Source organism: Lineus longissimus, chromosome 1, assembly GCF_910592395.1.
Source record: "Lineus longissimus chromosome 1, tnLinLong1.2, whole genome shotgun sequence".
Lineage (NCBI taxonomy): Eukaryota > Metazoa > Nemertea > Pilidiophora > Heteronemertea > Lineidae > Lineus > Lineus longissimus.
In genome coordinates, this window is record NC_088308.1 from 15,106,597 (window position 1) to 15,125,642 (window position 19,046).

At 39.8% G+C, this 19,046-nt stretch overlaps 1 protein-coding gene across 1 annotated transcript in view; it reads left to right on the forward strand.

Moving 5' to 3' along the window:
- Positions 1-19,046, forward strand: part of LOC135488719 (N-alpha-acetyltransferase 60-like) — a 133,377-nt gene that overhangs the window by 52,599 nt on the left and 61,732 nt on the right. Inside the window, exons 3-4 of the mRNA XM_064773443.1 lie at positions 6,244-6,373; positions 10,656-10,752. Of these exons, the coding sequence (XP_064629513.1) occupies positions 6,244-6,373; positions 10,656-10,752 (227 nt within the window). The remainder of the gene's footprint in view (positions 1-6,243; positions 6,374-10,655; positions 10,753-19,046) is intronic.

Here is a 19,046-nt window from a genome sequence, read left to right on the forward strand (position 1 = left end):
GTAGAGCAGCACTGGAATCTCTGCCACACTCGGAGCGAGCTTAAGGTATTGGAACCCAGACCTGTCCTTTGAAGAATTACCAATTGAAAGGGCCTTAGGAATCCACTGGAACGTTGAGCTGGATCAATTTCACTTCAGAATCACCTTAAAGGACCAACCTCTCACACGAAGAGGAATATTATCCACCGTGGCCTCGGTCTATGACCCACTTGGTCTGTTGGCCCCATTTGTCCTGACAGGCAAACAAATACTCCAGAAGATGTGCAAAGAGAAGCTAGACTGGGATGACCCGATTCCAGCCGATATTCGTTCAGAGTGGGAACGATGGCGACAAGAGCTACCTAAGCTCAGTGAAATAAAGGTCAACAGATGTTACAAGCCTGAGAATTTTGGTGAAGTGCTAAAGACATGGCTACATCACTGTTCCGACGTAAGTGTAACGGGATATGGGCAGTGCACCTATGTCAGGATGAAGAACGCCCAGTCAAGGGTCCATTGCACCTTGGTGATGGCTGAGGCCAGGGTTACCCCTTTGAAGCCGGTGACGATTCCGCGATTAGAATTGCAAGCTGCTGTTACGTCGATCAAGGTCAGCAACCTCATTAACGCGGAGCTCGATTACCCCAACATGCTCAACCTTTACTGGATAGACTCAAAGGTAGTGCTTGGATACATTTACAACGATGCCCGGCGCTTTCATGTTTACGTTGCCAATCGTGTCCAGCAGATCAGACAGGGATCCAACCCAGATCAATGGGCCTATGTCTCCACAAAGGTAAATCCAGCCGATTTCACCTCCAGGGGATTAAAAGCAGAGGAACTCCAAACTTCTGATTGGTTTACAGGGCCAGCCTTTCTCTGGAATAAAGAGATACAGAAAGAGACTGATATCGAGCCTGACCTACAAGCTGATGACCCAGAAGTATGGAAATCCTCCAACACAGCTCATGCGACTGTAGGGCAAGAAACCAGGTCAATTCATGTCAGGTTAGAGAAATTTTCAGATTGGAACGCTGCAGTCAAGACAATCATGGCTCTACGCTTGAGGGTACTAAAGAAGCTCAAGCAGAAGATCCCATCAGAACAGGAGCAAAAATTAGCAGCTGAAAGATTTATTCTGAAGGTCACTCAGGAGCAGGCCTTTAAAGAAGAGTTAGACCTCATCCGAAAGGGACTGCCACTAAAAAAGACCCCCCCCCCAGGGGAGAAGCACAGATAAGCTAGACCCATTCATTGACAGTGAGGGTCTATTGAGAGTTGGAGGTAATTTAAAACGATCTGATCTACTCTATGGGATTAAACATCCTATCATTCTGCCAAAACAGGGGCATGTCACCAGCCTGATCATCAGACATTATCACGGAAAGGTAGCGCACCAAGGGCGTGGAATTACTATGAATGAGATAAGGTCCAATGGCATATGGATTACAGGCTGCAACACAGCCGTCTCGTCCTATATATATCACTGTGTTATATGTAGGAAGCTCCGTGGATTTCGTCTTGGTCAAAAGATGGCTGATCTACCCCACTATAGGCTTGAACCAGCACCACCATTTACATACACAGGGGTTGACTGTTTTGGACCATTTCGAGTAAAGGAACAACGAAAAGAAATCAAAAGGTATGGCCTCCTTTTCACATGCATGTCCTCTAGGGCCGTACATGTGGAACTCTTGGACGATATGACCACGGACGCCTTTATAAATGGGTTGAGGTGTCTGATCGCCATCCGTGGCCCAGTCCGTCTCATCAAAAGTGATCAAGGGACAAACTTCACTGGAGCGAAACACGAACTCAAGCAAGCTGTCAAGGAGATTGACAATGAAAGGATTCGCTCCTTACTTCAAGAAAACAACTGTGATTTCATCACCAATCCAGCTGACGCAAGCCACATGGGCGGAGTATAGGAGCGGCAGATATGATCTATCCGCAGTGTCCTCACGGGCATCCTCGACAGACACCCAGGACGCATAGACACGTCTGCCCTAAGAACTCTGATGTATGAGGCCATGGCTATCGTAAATAGCCGACCACTGACCACTGACACTTTAAACGACCCTCTCAGCCCAGAGCCCTTGATGCCCAACCACCTGTTAACAATGAAGTCCAAGGTCGTACTACCACCTCCAGGGAAATTTGACCCAGAAGATGTCTACAGTCGAAAGAGGTGGCGCAGAGTTCAATTCTTAGCTGAGCAATTCTGGAAGAGGTGGAGCAAGGAGTACGTCCAGAATTTGCAGGAGCGCCAAAAATGGCAAAGGACGGCAGACAATATTAAGAATGGCGATGTTGTGCTGCTTGCAAATGACAATGAACCATGTGGGGTTTGGAAAATGGCCCGAGTTGAGGAAACACTCCCTGACAAAGATGGATTAGTCCGCAAGGTGAGAATAAGGGTTGCTGACCCTCTTCTCACTAATGCAGGAAAACTTAAGGGGAAGTCAGTCTACCTGGAAAGACCAATTCACAAGTTGGTGCTACTGGTTAGCTCTGACGACTAGAGTGATCTTGAGTGAATTGAACTGACACTTCCGACATTTGAGCTAGGATGGCCTGATGCTGACTCGGCCTATTTTATTAAACCAATTTACAGCTGAGTTTCATGTATATTCTGGGGATATATAGTCCCGGAACCTTATGCTTGTTTGCTTCCTTTGGCATGGACATTACCAAGTTTGGTCATATTCAGTCTCTTTCAGATGCTTTGATGCAACGCATGGAATTGGATATGACTCATATATACGTCTAGGTGCCAAAGTTATAGGCCTTTTATTATTTGCACATGTAGTATTGAGTAGGAATATATAATTAGTTTGTGTCTTTTGGACTACTTGAATCCACCCCTTTTTACCAAAGACATTGTGAAGTCAAGATAGTCAAGATGTAATTCATTCCTCCTCTTCGAGTTCATTCTTACAAAGTATACAACTATGAATCATTTCCTCTAGGATACCGTTAGCCTAGCAATGAGGTAACTATAGTTTTATCTCGTCATTCTTTCTGTGATAAGATCGTATTAGAATTTCTAAGTATAATCATAAGTAAAAGCTAAGTTCGTAGTCATCTTCATGTTTCTAAGATTAGGTTTATTAGGTCTTACACTTTCTTCTTTCAGTTTTACGTCATCACTTAAGTTATCGCATTCGTCATCTATATCCACACCTGTCAATGGAACTTTCCTTCGCTACATGTGTACAATAAAGATCTTATCATTCTAACCATTAAGTGATGTTAGTACTTTGCCAAAAGCTTATTAATTCGACGGTACCGGAGGTAACACATTCTTTTTATGCCCAAACATTTGATTAATGTTGTTCCACACAGTTCTAAAACTAGAATGCTCTCTATTTTGAGTTTTTTTTGTGTATTTTGGTAAAACTAATTATTTCCTGATTCCAGTGAGGACCAGTGCATGATGATGTTTGGCTATAGGCATGTGTTATTCAGCTCAGCTGTGGGCTGTAACTTTGAGCTAAACCAGTATTAAAGGTGACTTCAAACGCTTTTATTAAAATTGTAACTTGGGGTATAAATTATAGGGCATAACTTAAGAAACACAAGTGTGAAAATAGCATAAAAATCAAACTACTCATCTTAAAGTTATAGCAGTATGTAATTAAAAAATTCCAGGTGCTGCAGGAAGAACATATTGATTATGTACATTGTGCTGTACTGAAATAAAGTTTTGATAGTTTCATGCTTATATTTTTGGCTCACTGGTACAGTACGGTGAGTCTATACAACACCGCAGTGTCTGTCATCCGTCGTCGTCCGTCGTATCCTATTTCAAAAACAGTGGCACGTTTCTTAACCGCTAGGGCTATGGACTTAAAACTTTGTATGCACAACCCCCCAGGTCAGGTGACCTCTGACAATGAATTTCGGTCTGATCTGATTCTTGACTTGGCCTCCAGGGGGCCAGAAGTAGAAACATAAAAGTGTGATATCTCTCTTATGAGTGACTTGTTTTCGATAAAATTTTTATGGTAGGTTCTCCTAGTAAGGATATATCACTTATTGTACAGGTTTTTGATTTGACCTAATTTTCAAGGTCACAGAGGTCAAATAGCGAAAAATTGTCCGTTTGAGTGTAACTATGGCACGTTTCTTAACCGATACAGCTATGAACTTGAAATTTGGTACACATGACTCCCTACATCATATAACCTCTGACACCGAATTTCGGTCAGGTGACTAGGTCAGATGACTTGTGACACTTTCGGTCCGGTCTGTATCTTGACTTGACCACCAGGGGGCCAGAAGTGAAAACCTAAAAATGTAATATATCTTATGAGTGACTTGTTTTTCGATAAAATTTCATGGTAGGTTCTCCTAGTAAGGATACATCACATATCATACAGGTTTTTGATTTGACCTAATTTTCAAAGTCACAGAGGTCAAATGGTGTGGATTGGCCATTTGAGTGTAACTATGGCACGATTCTCAACCAATAAAGCCATGAACTGGAAATTTCGTACACATGACTCTCTACATCATGTTACCTCGGACAACGAATTTCGATCTGATCTGAATCTCAACTTGACCACCAGGAGGCCAAAACTAAAAAAGGTCAAAAGTGCAATAGCTCTCTTATAAGTGACTTGTTTTTGATGATATTTTTTATGGTAGGTACTCCAAGTAACGATACACCATATGTCATACCAACTTTGGTTTGACCTATATACTATACATGTTGCATGTTTCTTAACAAGGATGAATTCCTAACCACCAAATATGTATGCGGTGAGCACAATGGCCCCTGGCCGTTGGCCGATCATAGCTTGTCACAGGTATGATCTTTGAGTGAACATGTTAATGTCCAATTCTAAAATATAGGCATGAAACTATAAAAATAGTTTATTTCAGTACAGCACTATGTACATCATTAGTTTTTTCTTTCTGCACCACCTGGAGTGTTGGAATTTTTTACCTGCCATAACTTGAAGATGGCTAGTTAGATATCGATGCTGTTTTCACCACTGTGTTTGTTATCTTATGCCCTTTTATTTTTTCCCTAAGTTAAAAAGTTTTGCAGGTGACCTTTAAAGTCTTGAAAAGGGTGGTGCCACATCAATGATATCATTGACAGCAATGCACAGCTGACTGACCCTGAACGGACGGAATGAGGTGCCGCCTACTGGTAGACAGATGCAAATTTGAAATTTAGAATATCCTTTGTAGCTTCAGATCAGGCTGGATGAAGAGAACTGTTACAGATTCAGCATAGTGAGGTCGTCAAGCTGGGGATACAAGTGATCCCTGGTAACTGGAGACGTATCAACCACTACTTTCTTCTGTAATATGCAAATGACGTGAATAATAATGTATGAACATGATTTATAACGCTTCTAGTCTTTCTGTGTGTGCTAATAGCCACTTCTCATACACTAAAATGTCAACGACGACTGAAGTCCTCAATATCATCCAATATTTTTGATATATTGCAAGCCTGGTTATTATATTATATGGTGCATTGACCATGGCGACTTTTCTTTCCGCAACTGGACAAAAAGTTGTCTGTCAATTGACAGCTCGTGTGTCTATCTCATTTCCATGCTCAGAACTAACCCTACAGTAATTAGGTCTTAGTCGGATTATACCCCTTCAAAAGTCATCTTCAAGAGGTTGATCATCAAATTATGAAATTATGAAGGCCTTACTAGTAAACTATTGCTTTGTCTCTATCTTTCACACTCGCTCCAACAGATGATAATCAAGGTGGTCTTCGAATTGACGGACTGGGTCAATTTTTAGTTTAGCAAGTGAGTTTGCAAGTGCAACATATTAGGCCTTTTTCGCTCAACCTACTTCTCAGTTCCTGATACCAAAATTCCACCTCTTATTGACAGCCAGGACCTGTAATCAGAAAATCCTCGGGCCTAAAGCCATCAGAGTAAACTGGCTTGCAAATAGTCATGACAAGCCTCAATCTGCCGCCCTTTTGGAAATCGATTCAGCAATACAGCTAAAAGTGCAGTATCAGCCAGATTTTCTGTGCCAAAGACCTACTATATGTCATTGTTATTGTTATTTTCAGATCAAATATTATAAACAAGTTCAATAAATTACAGAGAAACATTTTGACTTTTGTCTACTCTTCAAGGCAACAGGGATGAAAACCTAAAGTTTATGTAAGGTCAGTGTGAACTGCTTCTAAGGTGAACACACAGAAAGGTTAGCCCATGGTCCCTGTATTCATTAAATTCATGAAATGTGGATCTATCCTTGTGTATTTCTTTCTAGGTACCCAGACAGCTGGTTCCAGGAGATTACTTCGAATGCAAAGTTTTATTCTTTAGCGGCAACATATGATTGTAGAATCATTGGTCTTATCGTCTGTGAAGTTAAAAGTCGAACAAAATGCAATAAAGAGGTATGTATGTGTACAGTTAGACTATAGAGAGGTCAGTATACTTTAGGCAAGATTTTTTTATTCTTTGGCTCTCAGATTTTTTCAAGATATCTTTCAGGCGAGGGGGAAATAAAAATGAAAATAATATTTTATTTTTTCATCATTTTGACCATTACAAGCATTACTGGATGAAATTTTTGGTAGGAGGAAAAGATGGAAATAAATCTTTATTCAAAATAAAATTGATAATCGACATCTACCCAATGATTTTCGATATCGTAGTACCCCTGTACCAATTATTATATTGGGGATCGTGAGTCTCTGCTGTGCTACTGGACCACCAAACTATATACTGGTGGGCTGTAACCCACTCTGCCTCGTCCGATTTCGGGGCCAGAAAATAAGCAAAACCATCAGATAATTGTCTTTTCCCAATTAAAAATATTTTAATAATGGCATTTTACCTTTAAGAGAAATTCTAAAATACCTTGGTACCGTAAAGTCAACTTTTAAATGGAAAAATGCATAAGCCTCGTTCTGAGAGTGGAGTGTTTTGGACACGCAACCAAGATGCTTTACCAAAGTTCCCTCGGGTTGCACTAAAATGTGGAAACCATGCACACGTCACGTCAATGGAATTTCAGCTCACTTCAGAAGTTTGAGGCTCTCAAAACACTGCTTCAAACACAAATCAGCCAAGGAAGCATCAACCACTCTAAGTTTTTTAATGAGCACTACACATATTTGCCGAGAAAAACGCTCCAAATAGCCCATTTGCGCGGATTTTAGCATCACTTGATCGAGCCGATGCGGACTTCCTCCTATGCGCGCTGTACAAAATGTACATGTCTCATTTTCTGTAATGTTGCCGTAACATAATGTAAACAACGGCGCTCCGGGCCGGCGATGGATGGAATTTGCCAAATTCGCACATATTCAAGTTATTTTCGTGGCCTATCTTTTGAAGTTTGAGGTATTTCAGAATAGAAATTGAACCCGAGGCGGAGGACCTTGGTTGAGTTACCAAGACACTCGAGGGTGGAGCTAAAATACAGTCCAAACCCGAGCCGACAGGCGAGGGTTTGGACGAAATTTTAGCTCCACCCTCGAGTGTCTTGGTAACTCAACCAAGGTCCTCCGCCTCGGGTTCAATTCCTTAAACAATTGTCAGTGTCAGGTGTCTTGGATTAAGGAACAACTGTTTCATGCATATGAAGCGGGCCAGTGAGTAAGATTGCACCAGCGCAGTGGGTTAAACTCAACAACGGGAAGAGCCATGCTGTGCTATTTTCAAATTTAACTGACCTGCCTCACAGGGCTATAAAAAGCATCTTTAACAATCTCTTGGTTTGATGAATTGTTGATGTCAGCAAAAATGGCCCACTCCCAGGGGTATGTTTCACCTTCTGAACTCTCGTCTAAAATTCTTGTTCAACAGTCACATATAAACATCAAGCAAAAGACATGATAAAACTACATAATGGACATGCAGTAAGCATTTACTTCGCAGTGGGTGGACGTCAAAGCAAACAATGCTATTGCTAGTTCCTTTATTTTTATTTTCTTTTGTTTGGCTCACCGTAGGTCGTCCGTCGTCGTCTATATCCTGTTTCAAAAACAGTGGCACGTTTCTTAACCGCTAGGGCTATGAACTTGAACCTTATTTTAACAGGACCGCTTAGGTCAGGTGACCTCTGACAATGAATTTTGGTCCGATCTGATTCTTGACTTGGCCACCAGGGTGCCAAAAGTTAAAACCAAGTGCGTGATCTTATTCTCCACAGAACTAAAAAATGGTACAAAGTGCAATATCATGCTTATAAGAGACTTGTTTTCAATGATATTTTTATGGTAGTTACTCCAAGCAAGGATACATCACATTTTTGATTTGACCTAATTTTCAGATAACAGAGGTCAAATGGTGTGAATTGGCTGTTTGGCACTATGGCACGTTTCTTAACCACTAAAGCTATGAACTTGAAATTTAGTAGACATGACTCCCTATGTCATGTAACCTCTGACACCGAATTTCGGTGCGATCTGATTCTTGACTTAGCCACCAGGGAGCTAGAAGTGGTAACCTAAAAAGTGTGATGTCTCTCTTATGACTATGAGTGACTCATTTTCGATAACATTTTAATGGTAAGTACTCCTAGCAAGCATTCATCACATATCATATGGGTTGTTCATATGACCTAATTTTCAAGGTAACAAGGTCAAATGACATAAATTGGCCATTTGAGTGTAACTATGGCACGATTCTTAACCGCTTAAGCTATGAACTTGAAATTTAGTACACATGACTCCCTACGTCATTTAACCTCGGACGTAGAATTTCGATCCGATCCCTTTCTTGACTTGGCCACCTGGATGCCAAAACTAAAAAGGTGAAAAGTACAATATCTCGCTTAAAAGCGACTTGTTTTCGAAGATATTTTTTGTGGTAGGTATCCCAAGCAACGATACGTCACATTTCGTACCGACTTTTGTTTAACCTATTTACTGTACATGTAGCATGTTTCTTAACCAGGATGAATTCCCAACCACCAAATATCTATATGGTGAGTGCAATGGCCCATGGCCATTTTCCCTTTTCATGAAAGTCCATTATCATGAATTTTTCATGCATAAATGTCCATCGTTATGGTACTCTTTTTTTCTCTTTTCATAAAAGTTCTTTATCATGGAATTTTCATGCATAACAGTCCCTCGTTGTGCTACATGACCATTGTGAAGATCTTTCATCATGACACCATTCCCCTTCCCCTTCCCAAATATGGATATACTTACCCTTACCGTATCAGTCCTGAGAAGGGACCACATGCAGAAAAAACTACACCCAATTTTCCCAGTGCCTATGCATGTACTATAAACCCAAACCATAACAAATCCTAGCCCAAGGCTTCGTACTTGTACGTAATTTGCGTATTTTATACGTAGACAGAATTGGTTTCTACACTCTACGTTTTTTCTCCATGTTTGTACGTAATTATTTTTCCTCAAAATACGCTTAATAAATGTCAGAATACGTTTCTATAAAGTGTGTTCTACGGGGTTTTTTTGTGATTTGTACGTAACCCACCCCGTGCCCCCCACTCTTTTAATTCAGCCCCCTCCCTCCGACCCTTACACGTATTGCCGACCTGCCGGAGTTTCCTGTGCCCGCGTGCTTTCTCCATGGTTACTCCATGTACTCAGCCTCATTTGGCGCGCTCCGAACTTCACCGACTGACCGCCGAACAATCCCGAGTCCGCCATTATCGCCGAGCGCGGTATTCGCAGCAATGTGACAGGTACGCAGTCACCGATAATCTGGATTTCCCGATTTCTAAACGGAATCATGCCATCCTTAACACCCCAGGTCAAGTGCATATTATGTGCAGACGCGAATATCAGTCAAGATTCTTTTTTTTCAGCATGATGTTTGAAAATTCTTGGCTTGAATGGCACCATGTTGAACGCATGAGCGTATGTCAGTGATCCTGTGGCGTGTGCTATGTAGGCCTACATGCATTGACATAAACATGCTTCTTGGTTTCAAAAGTTTTCCGTGGTGATGATTCCTCCTTGATTTTACATGAATCTCAAAACTATGATCTGCTTATTGTAGTGATGTACAAGGATTAAATTTTGATAATAAACTGTTGAAATTAGTACATTACGTTGTTGTTTATTTCTACACATTTTGTTAGTAATCTTACACATAAAATTCCTTATGTCTACACAATTTTTAGGGAAAATACACACATTTTTTGGAAATCTTACACATACATTTTTTTTAGGGTAAGCAGCCCTGCTAGCCTCGTATACGCAATGCAAGTCGAGGCCCAGTAGCTAGCCTGGTTGCTTCCCAAATACAAAGTGGAGGAAAGGGGCCTCATGTGCTTTCATGACATCATCACTTTGGATTTGTAGTGTGCTAATGAAAAAGGAGAAGGATTATTGAAGTAAAAGCCACCCATTCTTTTAAGTTTTGAGCATGGTTTTGGTAGAGGAATTGTCAATCATCTTTTGTAACAGTTAACAACTAATAGCATTGGTCATTCCACCTAAGCCAGCTTTGGTGCACCCATGAGTTGCCAGGTGGTGTGGTCATAACTTCACTTCACATCCTGCCCATCAAAAGATCGGGAGATTTGTGATGTCCTCACCATCGACATTGCTCTAGTCATGTTGATAATTTTTTGCAAACAGAAAGGAACCCTCAAAATCTACCTGCATTAAAAAAAGATCTGAAAAATGATGTTTGTTGATGTTTGCAAAAAAGTATATGAGATAATTTATTTCACATCTTGATTTGCAGGATGCTGATCTTCTCTCCAGTAATTCCTCATCTGGTGTTCATGTGGCATATATCCTCAGCCTTGGAGTTTTGAAAGATTTTAGAAGACAAGGGATAGGTAAAAAGTATTTCTATCTCTAATCTCCCCGCTTTCTGCAAACTTTGGGAGGTACTGTATTACCATTTGGTGTCGGTCAATATCTCAGTCTGTGCGTCCTGGAACGTTTCATGCACCAACTTGAAATTTTGTTACGTATTTGGTACCCCTCCACTGATGTTCACAATGCCCTTAAAATTTCGATCTAAATCTGCCTCTAGCTACCAAGGAGAAATTTGTGAAAACAAACAAAATGCAATATCTCAGTTTTCAGTTGTTCGCCTATGGTATGTACTCATAGCAAAGGTACATCATATATATTACAGGTTTTGATTTTTAAAGTCACAGTGGTCAAATAGTGTAAATTGCCCATTAGAGTGCAACTATGGCACATTCTTAACCCTTTTGCTGCCAACTTCGCATTTCTGCACAATGATTTTTGTTCCTTTTGCTGCCAACTTCGCATTTTGGCGAAATTTTCCTATGTGGTGAAAATACATTGATTTTTCGTCTGCTAGCGTCGTTTATGGTATATACCTATAGATGGCGTGGTAGAGGAGTTACCACGCTACGTTTCTACTGTACATGTTATATATCGATTTGCTGAGATTTCGGGTGAAAATCACTTCCAAAAGTTCACAAAATGGCGAATCGGATGTCATTATCACAGGTACTCGATGAATTGGATATCATGCATGATTCAAAGAACTGTTTCGAAAGGTACCAAGCAGTTGTCAATTATTAGAATAGAGTTATCTGACTGCTACATACATTCTATGACAGGACATTTGGCTGAGAAACTTTGAACTTTCATGTTCAGTTGAGGAAACCCTGAATTTTAGCTGTTTTATACCAGGCCCCCTCCATAGGGACCCCTGACCCCCCTATCTACTATTAGTTCTCTGGTAGCACTAAAAAGGAGCTCTAGGGAGTGAAGGTATGTAATTTAGTCCCAACATATTACCATAAGTAGTAATTTTTCGTCTACAAAGTAAATGGCTGATCATTGAATTTTGAAGAATTTTGCTCGATTTCTGTAAATAACGCATCGGTATTTCTTGGCAATTTTGTTACAAAGCAATACAAATTCAGGGTTTACAAGGTTATGGACTTAGAAAGGAAAGAGTAAAGAAACATGCAGATGCATAAAAATAGTTTTATTAGTTGTATTATTACATTTATTCCAAATTACAGTGGTTTATTCTACAAAATCTTCAATTCTCATTAGTTATTCAAGATGGCGGCATGCAAATTAGGGCGTGACCTACTTTTTAAAAATTTTAATTTGAAGTCCAGGTCATACTGAACAACTTCCATGTGCATTGTTTTGACATATCTCCAATAGTTTTCTCAGGAAAAATATTTAAATTGATCATATCAATTTTTTTCAATTTAACCTAAAATTGCTTGGCACTGAGGACTCAAAAAAAAAAAATTTGCTTGGCAGCAAAAGGGTTAACCAGTTGAGCTCTGAACTTGAAACTTAGTACACGTGACCCGCTACATCTGATAACCATTCACGCCAAATTAGACAATGTTAATATCCACACTCAATGGATATGTCTATTGTTTTTGCTCACCGTGGTTTTTGACATGTCTCTCCTAATTTGTGACTTGCAAAAGCCTAACATTCAACATTTATTATAACCTGCTATTGTCAAAAATCCGTCAAAGTCCCCCAACAGATCTTAACTTTACTCAGCGCCGGTATGGCACTTGCCTCCCACGATGCAATAATACTGAGTGAATAACTGGTCTGAACATAAGATTGACCCGGCAGCCACGAGTTGGAAGGAGGCAGTTACTTGGAATGGCCATTTCCTTGAACCATCTCGTGTCTTAATCTCAACCTACCCTGAAAGCAGTTACCATGCTCATGCGCTGTATAATTTATGCTAATCTGCGACCTATCTACGGACACAGAGTTCCCATACTGAGAGTGTACATTATGTATGGTGTCTACAGGGTGTCTCTCGAAGAACGCAACAGTTATTAAAAGCATGATTATAAGAATACCTTATGTTAGTACCATGTGCATGTGATACTCTGTAGATGCGCTAGGGCAATAGAGACCAGTTCCAGTTCGTTCCCTTTCCGGATGGCTGCACAATCATTGTTTGAATGAGGTGTGGAATATGGCATTTGTTCCATGATTGTGTTCATTTGGCCTTTTTAGGGAACCTTATCGCTGGCTGGCTGGGCTTCTGCTAGGAACGGCATGGAAGAATACAAAACGCCTCTTTCCTATAAAAACTTAGTCAACTCTGACTTATATTTTCCAACAAGTCAAATATATAGCTAAACAATTACATAAGACATCACATAATAACATGTAAACTAGTGAAGGCCTTTTAAAAACCGGGCCTTAAAACATTGCATAAACAAGTGCATAACTAAATGATTCCCCAACATACTCCCACCTATTGGAGGAATCCAATACCAACTGACTAACATAGAGTCTACAACAAATAAATGGTAAAGACCAACTGTCACAACCTTTAATAAGGACCTTATCAAATAACCGATGTGGGAGTACAAAAAAAGTGCACCAAAATTCTCATATATTGCACTGCACTATACTGGAACGAATCGATTCGAAATAACTCATAACACTAAAAAATTTTTTTTTTTACCTTTGGGAGAGCACAAAACGTGACTAATATACATCACAACACTACTACTTAATCCAGTTCATTGAAATCTCTACCTTAGGACTATTCTGTTCAACTCAATAATATGTCCACTTACTAGATCTCAATAGACGAGCTCAAACTCAACTTTGAAACTTCTAATTAGGAGTCTAAACAAATACCGGTATCTAATCAACTCCACAGCTTAGGTTCAAACTACACCCGACTCCAAGGTTGGATAAGTACGCTACAAATAAACATATAAACTATTAGCAACAGTAGTAATAATAATGGCAACGTGAAATTTAATAAAAAAACGGAATATATATATTGCAACTAAATAAATGTCAATTGTGTCCGATAGTCGAGCACAGAATCTATGGTCAAGTAGCACCAGAATGTTAACACTTTTCAACTGACCAACCTATGACATATTCAGCACACAGTTATTGCTGGACACGCACACCCCAGACGAAAATTTCGAAACGCTCCCAAACGAACACGTCCGATCAGAACGCTTGCCAAACGATTTCCAAACGATCGTACTAAACGGATCTCAAACGCACGTCAAACGATTGTCAAACGCACTTCGTTTCAGACGAAACGATTGTCGAACGCACTTCGTTTCAAATGAACTGGAAACATAATTCGTTTCAAACGAACGGAAAACGCACTATCAAACGAACTTGAAACGTACTTCGTTTCAAACGAAATGTGCACGAAATGCGCATGCGATGCTCTTGTTTCCTTCTTTCATTGATTTATATCTTGAAAGACGGATGTGTATTTTGCCCATTTATCTTTGTTATTTTCGATCTTTATCGGTAAGTCTAATTGAGATTCAACAGTTGCATCTAGAGAAATTTGCTTCTAATTGCTACCGTATCACTGTTTTTAGTACTCAGCCTATAAATGTGCTTTTATAGGCCTATCTGTTCACAGTCCTGCGACATCAGGGCCGATCGCATGTGTTGAATATCAATCCTAAATTCTCATTTCAAGTAGTTAGGCTTGTATCAAGTAGGCCTAGGTCTATGACTAGAATTAAATTAGTACCGATTCGCGCACATCGATCTTGCGGTCGGCCCAGACATGACATGTATGTATAGGCAGAATCATTCCTGCCTCCAAGACTTGCCGTTGTGTAACTGCACATGTAGGCTATACTAGTAGTCACTATAGCCTGTCCTAGCCATTCCCTATATTGGTACTCTTGGCTCTCCCATTTGAATGAGTCCTGCCAATACCAAGCTGCAAAACAAATATAATAAACATCGTCAGCGCGGTGGCCGTATTGCCTTGGTATATGACTATTAAAGTTTCGAACTTACCCACTCTTTATTACCAACCAAATGACCTAGGCCTACTTAATGACGTTAACAGACTGAAGTAGCGTTTGGTAAAGTAACTACATGCGTATAAATGTTAGAATTTTAATCCAACCGACAACAAGAAGAGAAATTTTTTGAGGGCGTTGTGATACTGGGTGATACCGATACCCCCAGATAATTTTTTGGGTGACTGTATTCTCCCCGGTATTCCCCAATGCATTTAAGATTTAAACGATCGTACATGTATTTAAACCCCATCTCCACCACCAATTATTTCAGGTTTGTGTTCAGCATGATGGATCCCGGTGATGTCAATGACATAGGCCTACCAGGTGCAGAAAAAGGTAGGTTTGATTAATGCTAATTGCTATACTAAAATGCTCTCTTCGAACTTTGATATACCAACCATCTACCGTACTGTATTTATACTTGGTTTCATAAATTGTGTTCACACTTCCTTCTGCCACCAATGAAGATGCCTACCGGAAATTCAAGCTGTTTTCATGTTTTCATTATAAAATCAAGAGAAGGCTATGTTTAGAATAATGAAATTAACGTGCACATTTATCTGGTCAGCTTCGATAGGTCTTATGGCTTCTGTAGGCTTCTGGTAGTGCATGAAGATTTCATTTTCTGAATGCTCATTCTTTTGAAATTGATATTTAAAAAAAAATGTATTAACTCGAACGGAAGGCTGGATTGCAGCACACAACATTTACACTTTGTTATTTCGGTTCACTATGTCATCCTTATTTTGAATATTTTGACACAAAGTCTACGTCAAATCACCGATATTGGCATATAAAATAGAATTGTAATCAATACAACACTATACCCGGGCTTGTCAGCCCGCCCCATGATTGATGGGCACGTGCATGGGCCTCTGTCACTTAAAGGGGACTACGCTGCCACCTTCTATATGAAGCTGCTTCAATTTAGGAGTTATATTTAGAATGGGTAATGAAATGAACGTGTACATTTATCTGGTCAGCTTCGTGAGGTCTTCAGGCTTCTGTAGGCTTCTGGTAGTGCATGGATATTTCATAACTCTGAATGCTAATTTTTAGATAGATTGAAAATATTATTAATACCGGTATTTGTTCTTTATTTTTAATATTTTGGCACAAAGTCTGCGTCAAATCATCGATATTGGCATATAAAATAGAATTATAATCAATACCGGTACACCACTATTCTCACTCTCAGTCTAGTCAGCCCGCCCGTTGATTGATAGGCATGCATGTTCCTCTGTCAGTGTCACTTAAAGGGAAACTGAGCTGCCACTTTCTAAACAAGCTGCTTCAATTTAACAATTATATTTAGAATAATGAAATGAATTTGCACATTTATCTGGTCAGCTTCGTGAGGTCTTAAGGCTTCTGTAGGCTTATGGTAGCGCATTGATATTTCATAATTCTGAATGCTCTTTTTTTTTAAATACATTTAAAATGTATTAACTGGAACGAAGGGCTGGATTGTAGCATGCGCACACCCATTTACACTTTGATATTTTGGTTGACTATGTCAGTATGTTATCCTTATTTTTAATATTTTGACACAAAGTCTGCGTCAAATCATCGATATTGGCATAAAAATAGAATTATAATCAATACCGGTACAACACTATTCTCAGTCTTGTCAACCCGCCCCTTGATTGATAGGCACGCATGGGCCTCTGTCAGTGTTACTTAAATGGAAAAAAAATACACTACATTTCATCAAAAAAAGATACAAGAAAAGTTTGTATTTGGTACATGTGAAACCAATTTAATCATCATTTTACATTTGTACAGGAGCTGCCAAGTCTGGAAACTTCTTAGGCTTGACGGCCTATTGGCTATCACTAAAGTCTTTTTCTGTTCTGTTGAAATTTCAACTCGGTTCGACTGATGGAGTCTTCATTCCTTTCATGGATGAAAAGACTCTCAGAGGAATCAAAAAAATATATCAGCCTACATATGACGTATGCAGTGAAGATATGCAATGTTTGTGTAAGTGGATTTTTGTTAGGATGTTATTACTATTAATAGCGGAGATACTCATGGCGTGCAGGCTTAGTGTTTGATTTGTGATGAACATAAGTTTTGCAAGTGTAATAGAGCCGGTTCATATTAGTATTCGTAGTTGTAATGTTATGTGCATGGTATATAATTAATAATTGTGTGTTATGATTTCAGCGTGTTTTCTGTAGAGGCCATGGGCAGAAAGATAGCAGCCAGGATGAAAGGCCAGCAAAAGCAGATTTGGTGAGCCGCAATGATGGATTGCACCCAACTTTGGAAGGAAGTGAGGTGTTGACGCAGCTTGTGAAGATAACTCTCAAGCTACCGGGGGCTCGTACATCTAAAGTTCAAGATGTGGTTGTTCGTTATCCATATTCGTTCTGCCAGGTGTGCAGGGCAGCTGGACACGGTTCTGGAAATTGTCAGCAGTTTTGGTACAAGTGAAGACTAGACTTAGGTGTTTTTATGTGTTTGTGGTGATTATGATGGTTGTTATTTGAATTGTAGACCTAAAATCTTTTTGTAATGGTGAAGAGTCTTTATATATTGTAAGATTTGATGGTTTTAATTGTGAATTGATCAGTGGTGAATCGTAATAAATCTGAAAATATTGTCGATTTTGTGTTGGTTAGTATGTTTATTATAGCTGGGTTGTATTGTTTTGTTGGAAATGCGTATGGCAGGTTGTGAGATTATTTTGCTTTTGGGAAGGTAGAAAAAGCATCGTGTCTTCACTGCATTACTAAAGTATTGAACTAGAACTGTGAAATTTGCTTTCAGCAAATTTGTGTCCATCACCAGGGGGTGACGAGTTGCTCCACAGCCATTCATACGTGGGTATGGCGATTTTACGAATCTGCCCAACATTGCAAAAGGAAGTAGTGTAGTGATCTCCCTGTCTATTCGCTATACCGTTTCACGAATGATCTATTTCCGGACATATTCGCTCGCTCCTTTCTCAAAATAACACGCTCATTAATCATTCAAACAGTCAGATGGGCATGATAGTTCATCGATAAGCATTTACGGCTCTTAGTTCTGATTCCTACTTTCAACCGTCACACAGTTCTCCGTTTTCTTCGCTCAACATACTCGACAGCTCGCGGGATCGGCCATGAGGATGACGTTAACATAACGGGGGCGGAGCTTAATACATGCTAATGTATGCATGATTGACAAAATCCCGGCCTCGCCGGCCCGTGATGTTAAAAATCGGAGCCAAAAAGTGCTTCAAAAGCACCGAAATGATCAGAATCTGGGGCCTATAATCAGCAAAAATCAAATACGTCTGCAAAAGATGATTACGTTATAGAGTTCAGGGCGATGAAAAAAAGCCGTAACATCAATATTCATGGTAATATCGATGACGTCATTGTGGGGATTGCCGTGTATTAGAACTCTACTAAAAATAATCCCTAAAACACCTCAGAAAACACCCTTCAAATCACCTCTGAAACACCACAGAAAACTTCAGACAAGTTGAAGGATGTTTATGTGGTGTTCATGAAGTGGTCCGTGGGTTCTTTTGAAACAAAATACCTCTACTGCATACGTCATCTTCAATGCCTTGATAGCCTTGTTGGTCTGCTTTGCCTTCAACCACGCTTTGTCATCCATGTTCCTCGGAGGAATAGTCGAAACTGTCACACACGAATTTGGTACAGCACACAAACATGACATACTATTTCATGAAAGCAATATTACAGAGACCATAAAACGCTATTTTAAAACCCTATCAACCTCTTCTTCGAAACAAGCAACCTAATCAAGCAATTTTATACTTGAAGTTGTCTATCCATAATGTCTTCCAATGTTTACAATATTTTGCATAAGTTCAATGATTGCTTCTTCATCATTTGATTTAAAAAACTTATGGCCAAACTTTACTAGCTCCATGTTCCTTCCACATCAATGCAGGCCTAACACTACCATGATGACTGCTAGCTGGAAAACTTACATAAATGCGATCACAAATTTCCTTCGTCGAGAATCCGGGCCCGCTGGCAGCACAGTCATTCGTCCCGACCAAAATGAATACGTCAGTAAAAGCACCCCATCGTATCTTTTTACATTTTTCTAACAAAGAAATAGTGTTTAACCCTTGAAAAGCAAACGTAATGTGGTCACTGAATGGGCATCCAAGAGCACTGTTGTCCACATATTTTAGAATCGAAGCAGAAAAAAATCACCGTTCGTTTTGCACAGGTCGCCATTTTCATGATTTTTTACGATAACTCCAGCCATTTGGAATTCGTTTGAACACAAACGGCAGGAATATATTTCTTTTTCACGGAAACTATTTGAAAGAAAACGAAAAGCGTTTAGAACGCGTTTGCTGACATAAGTTTTAT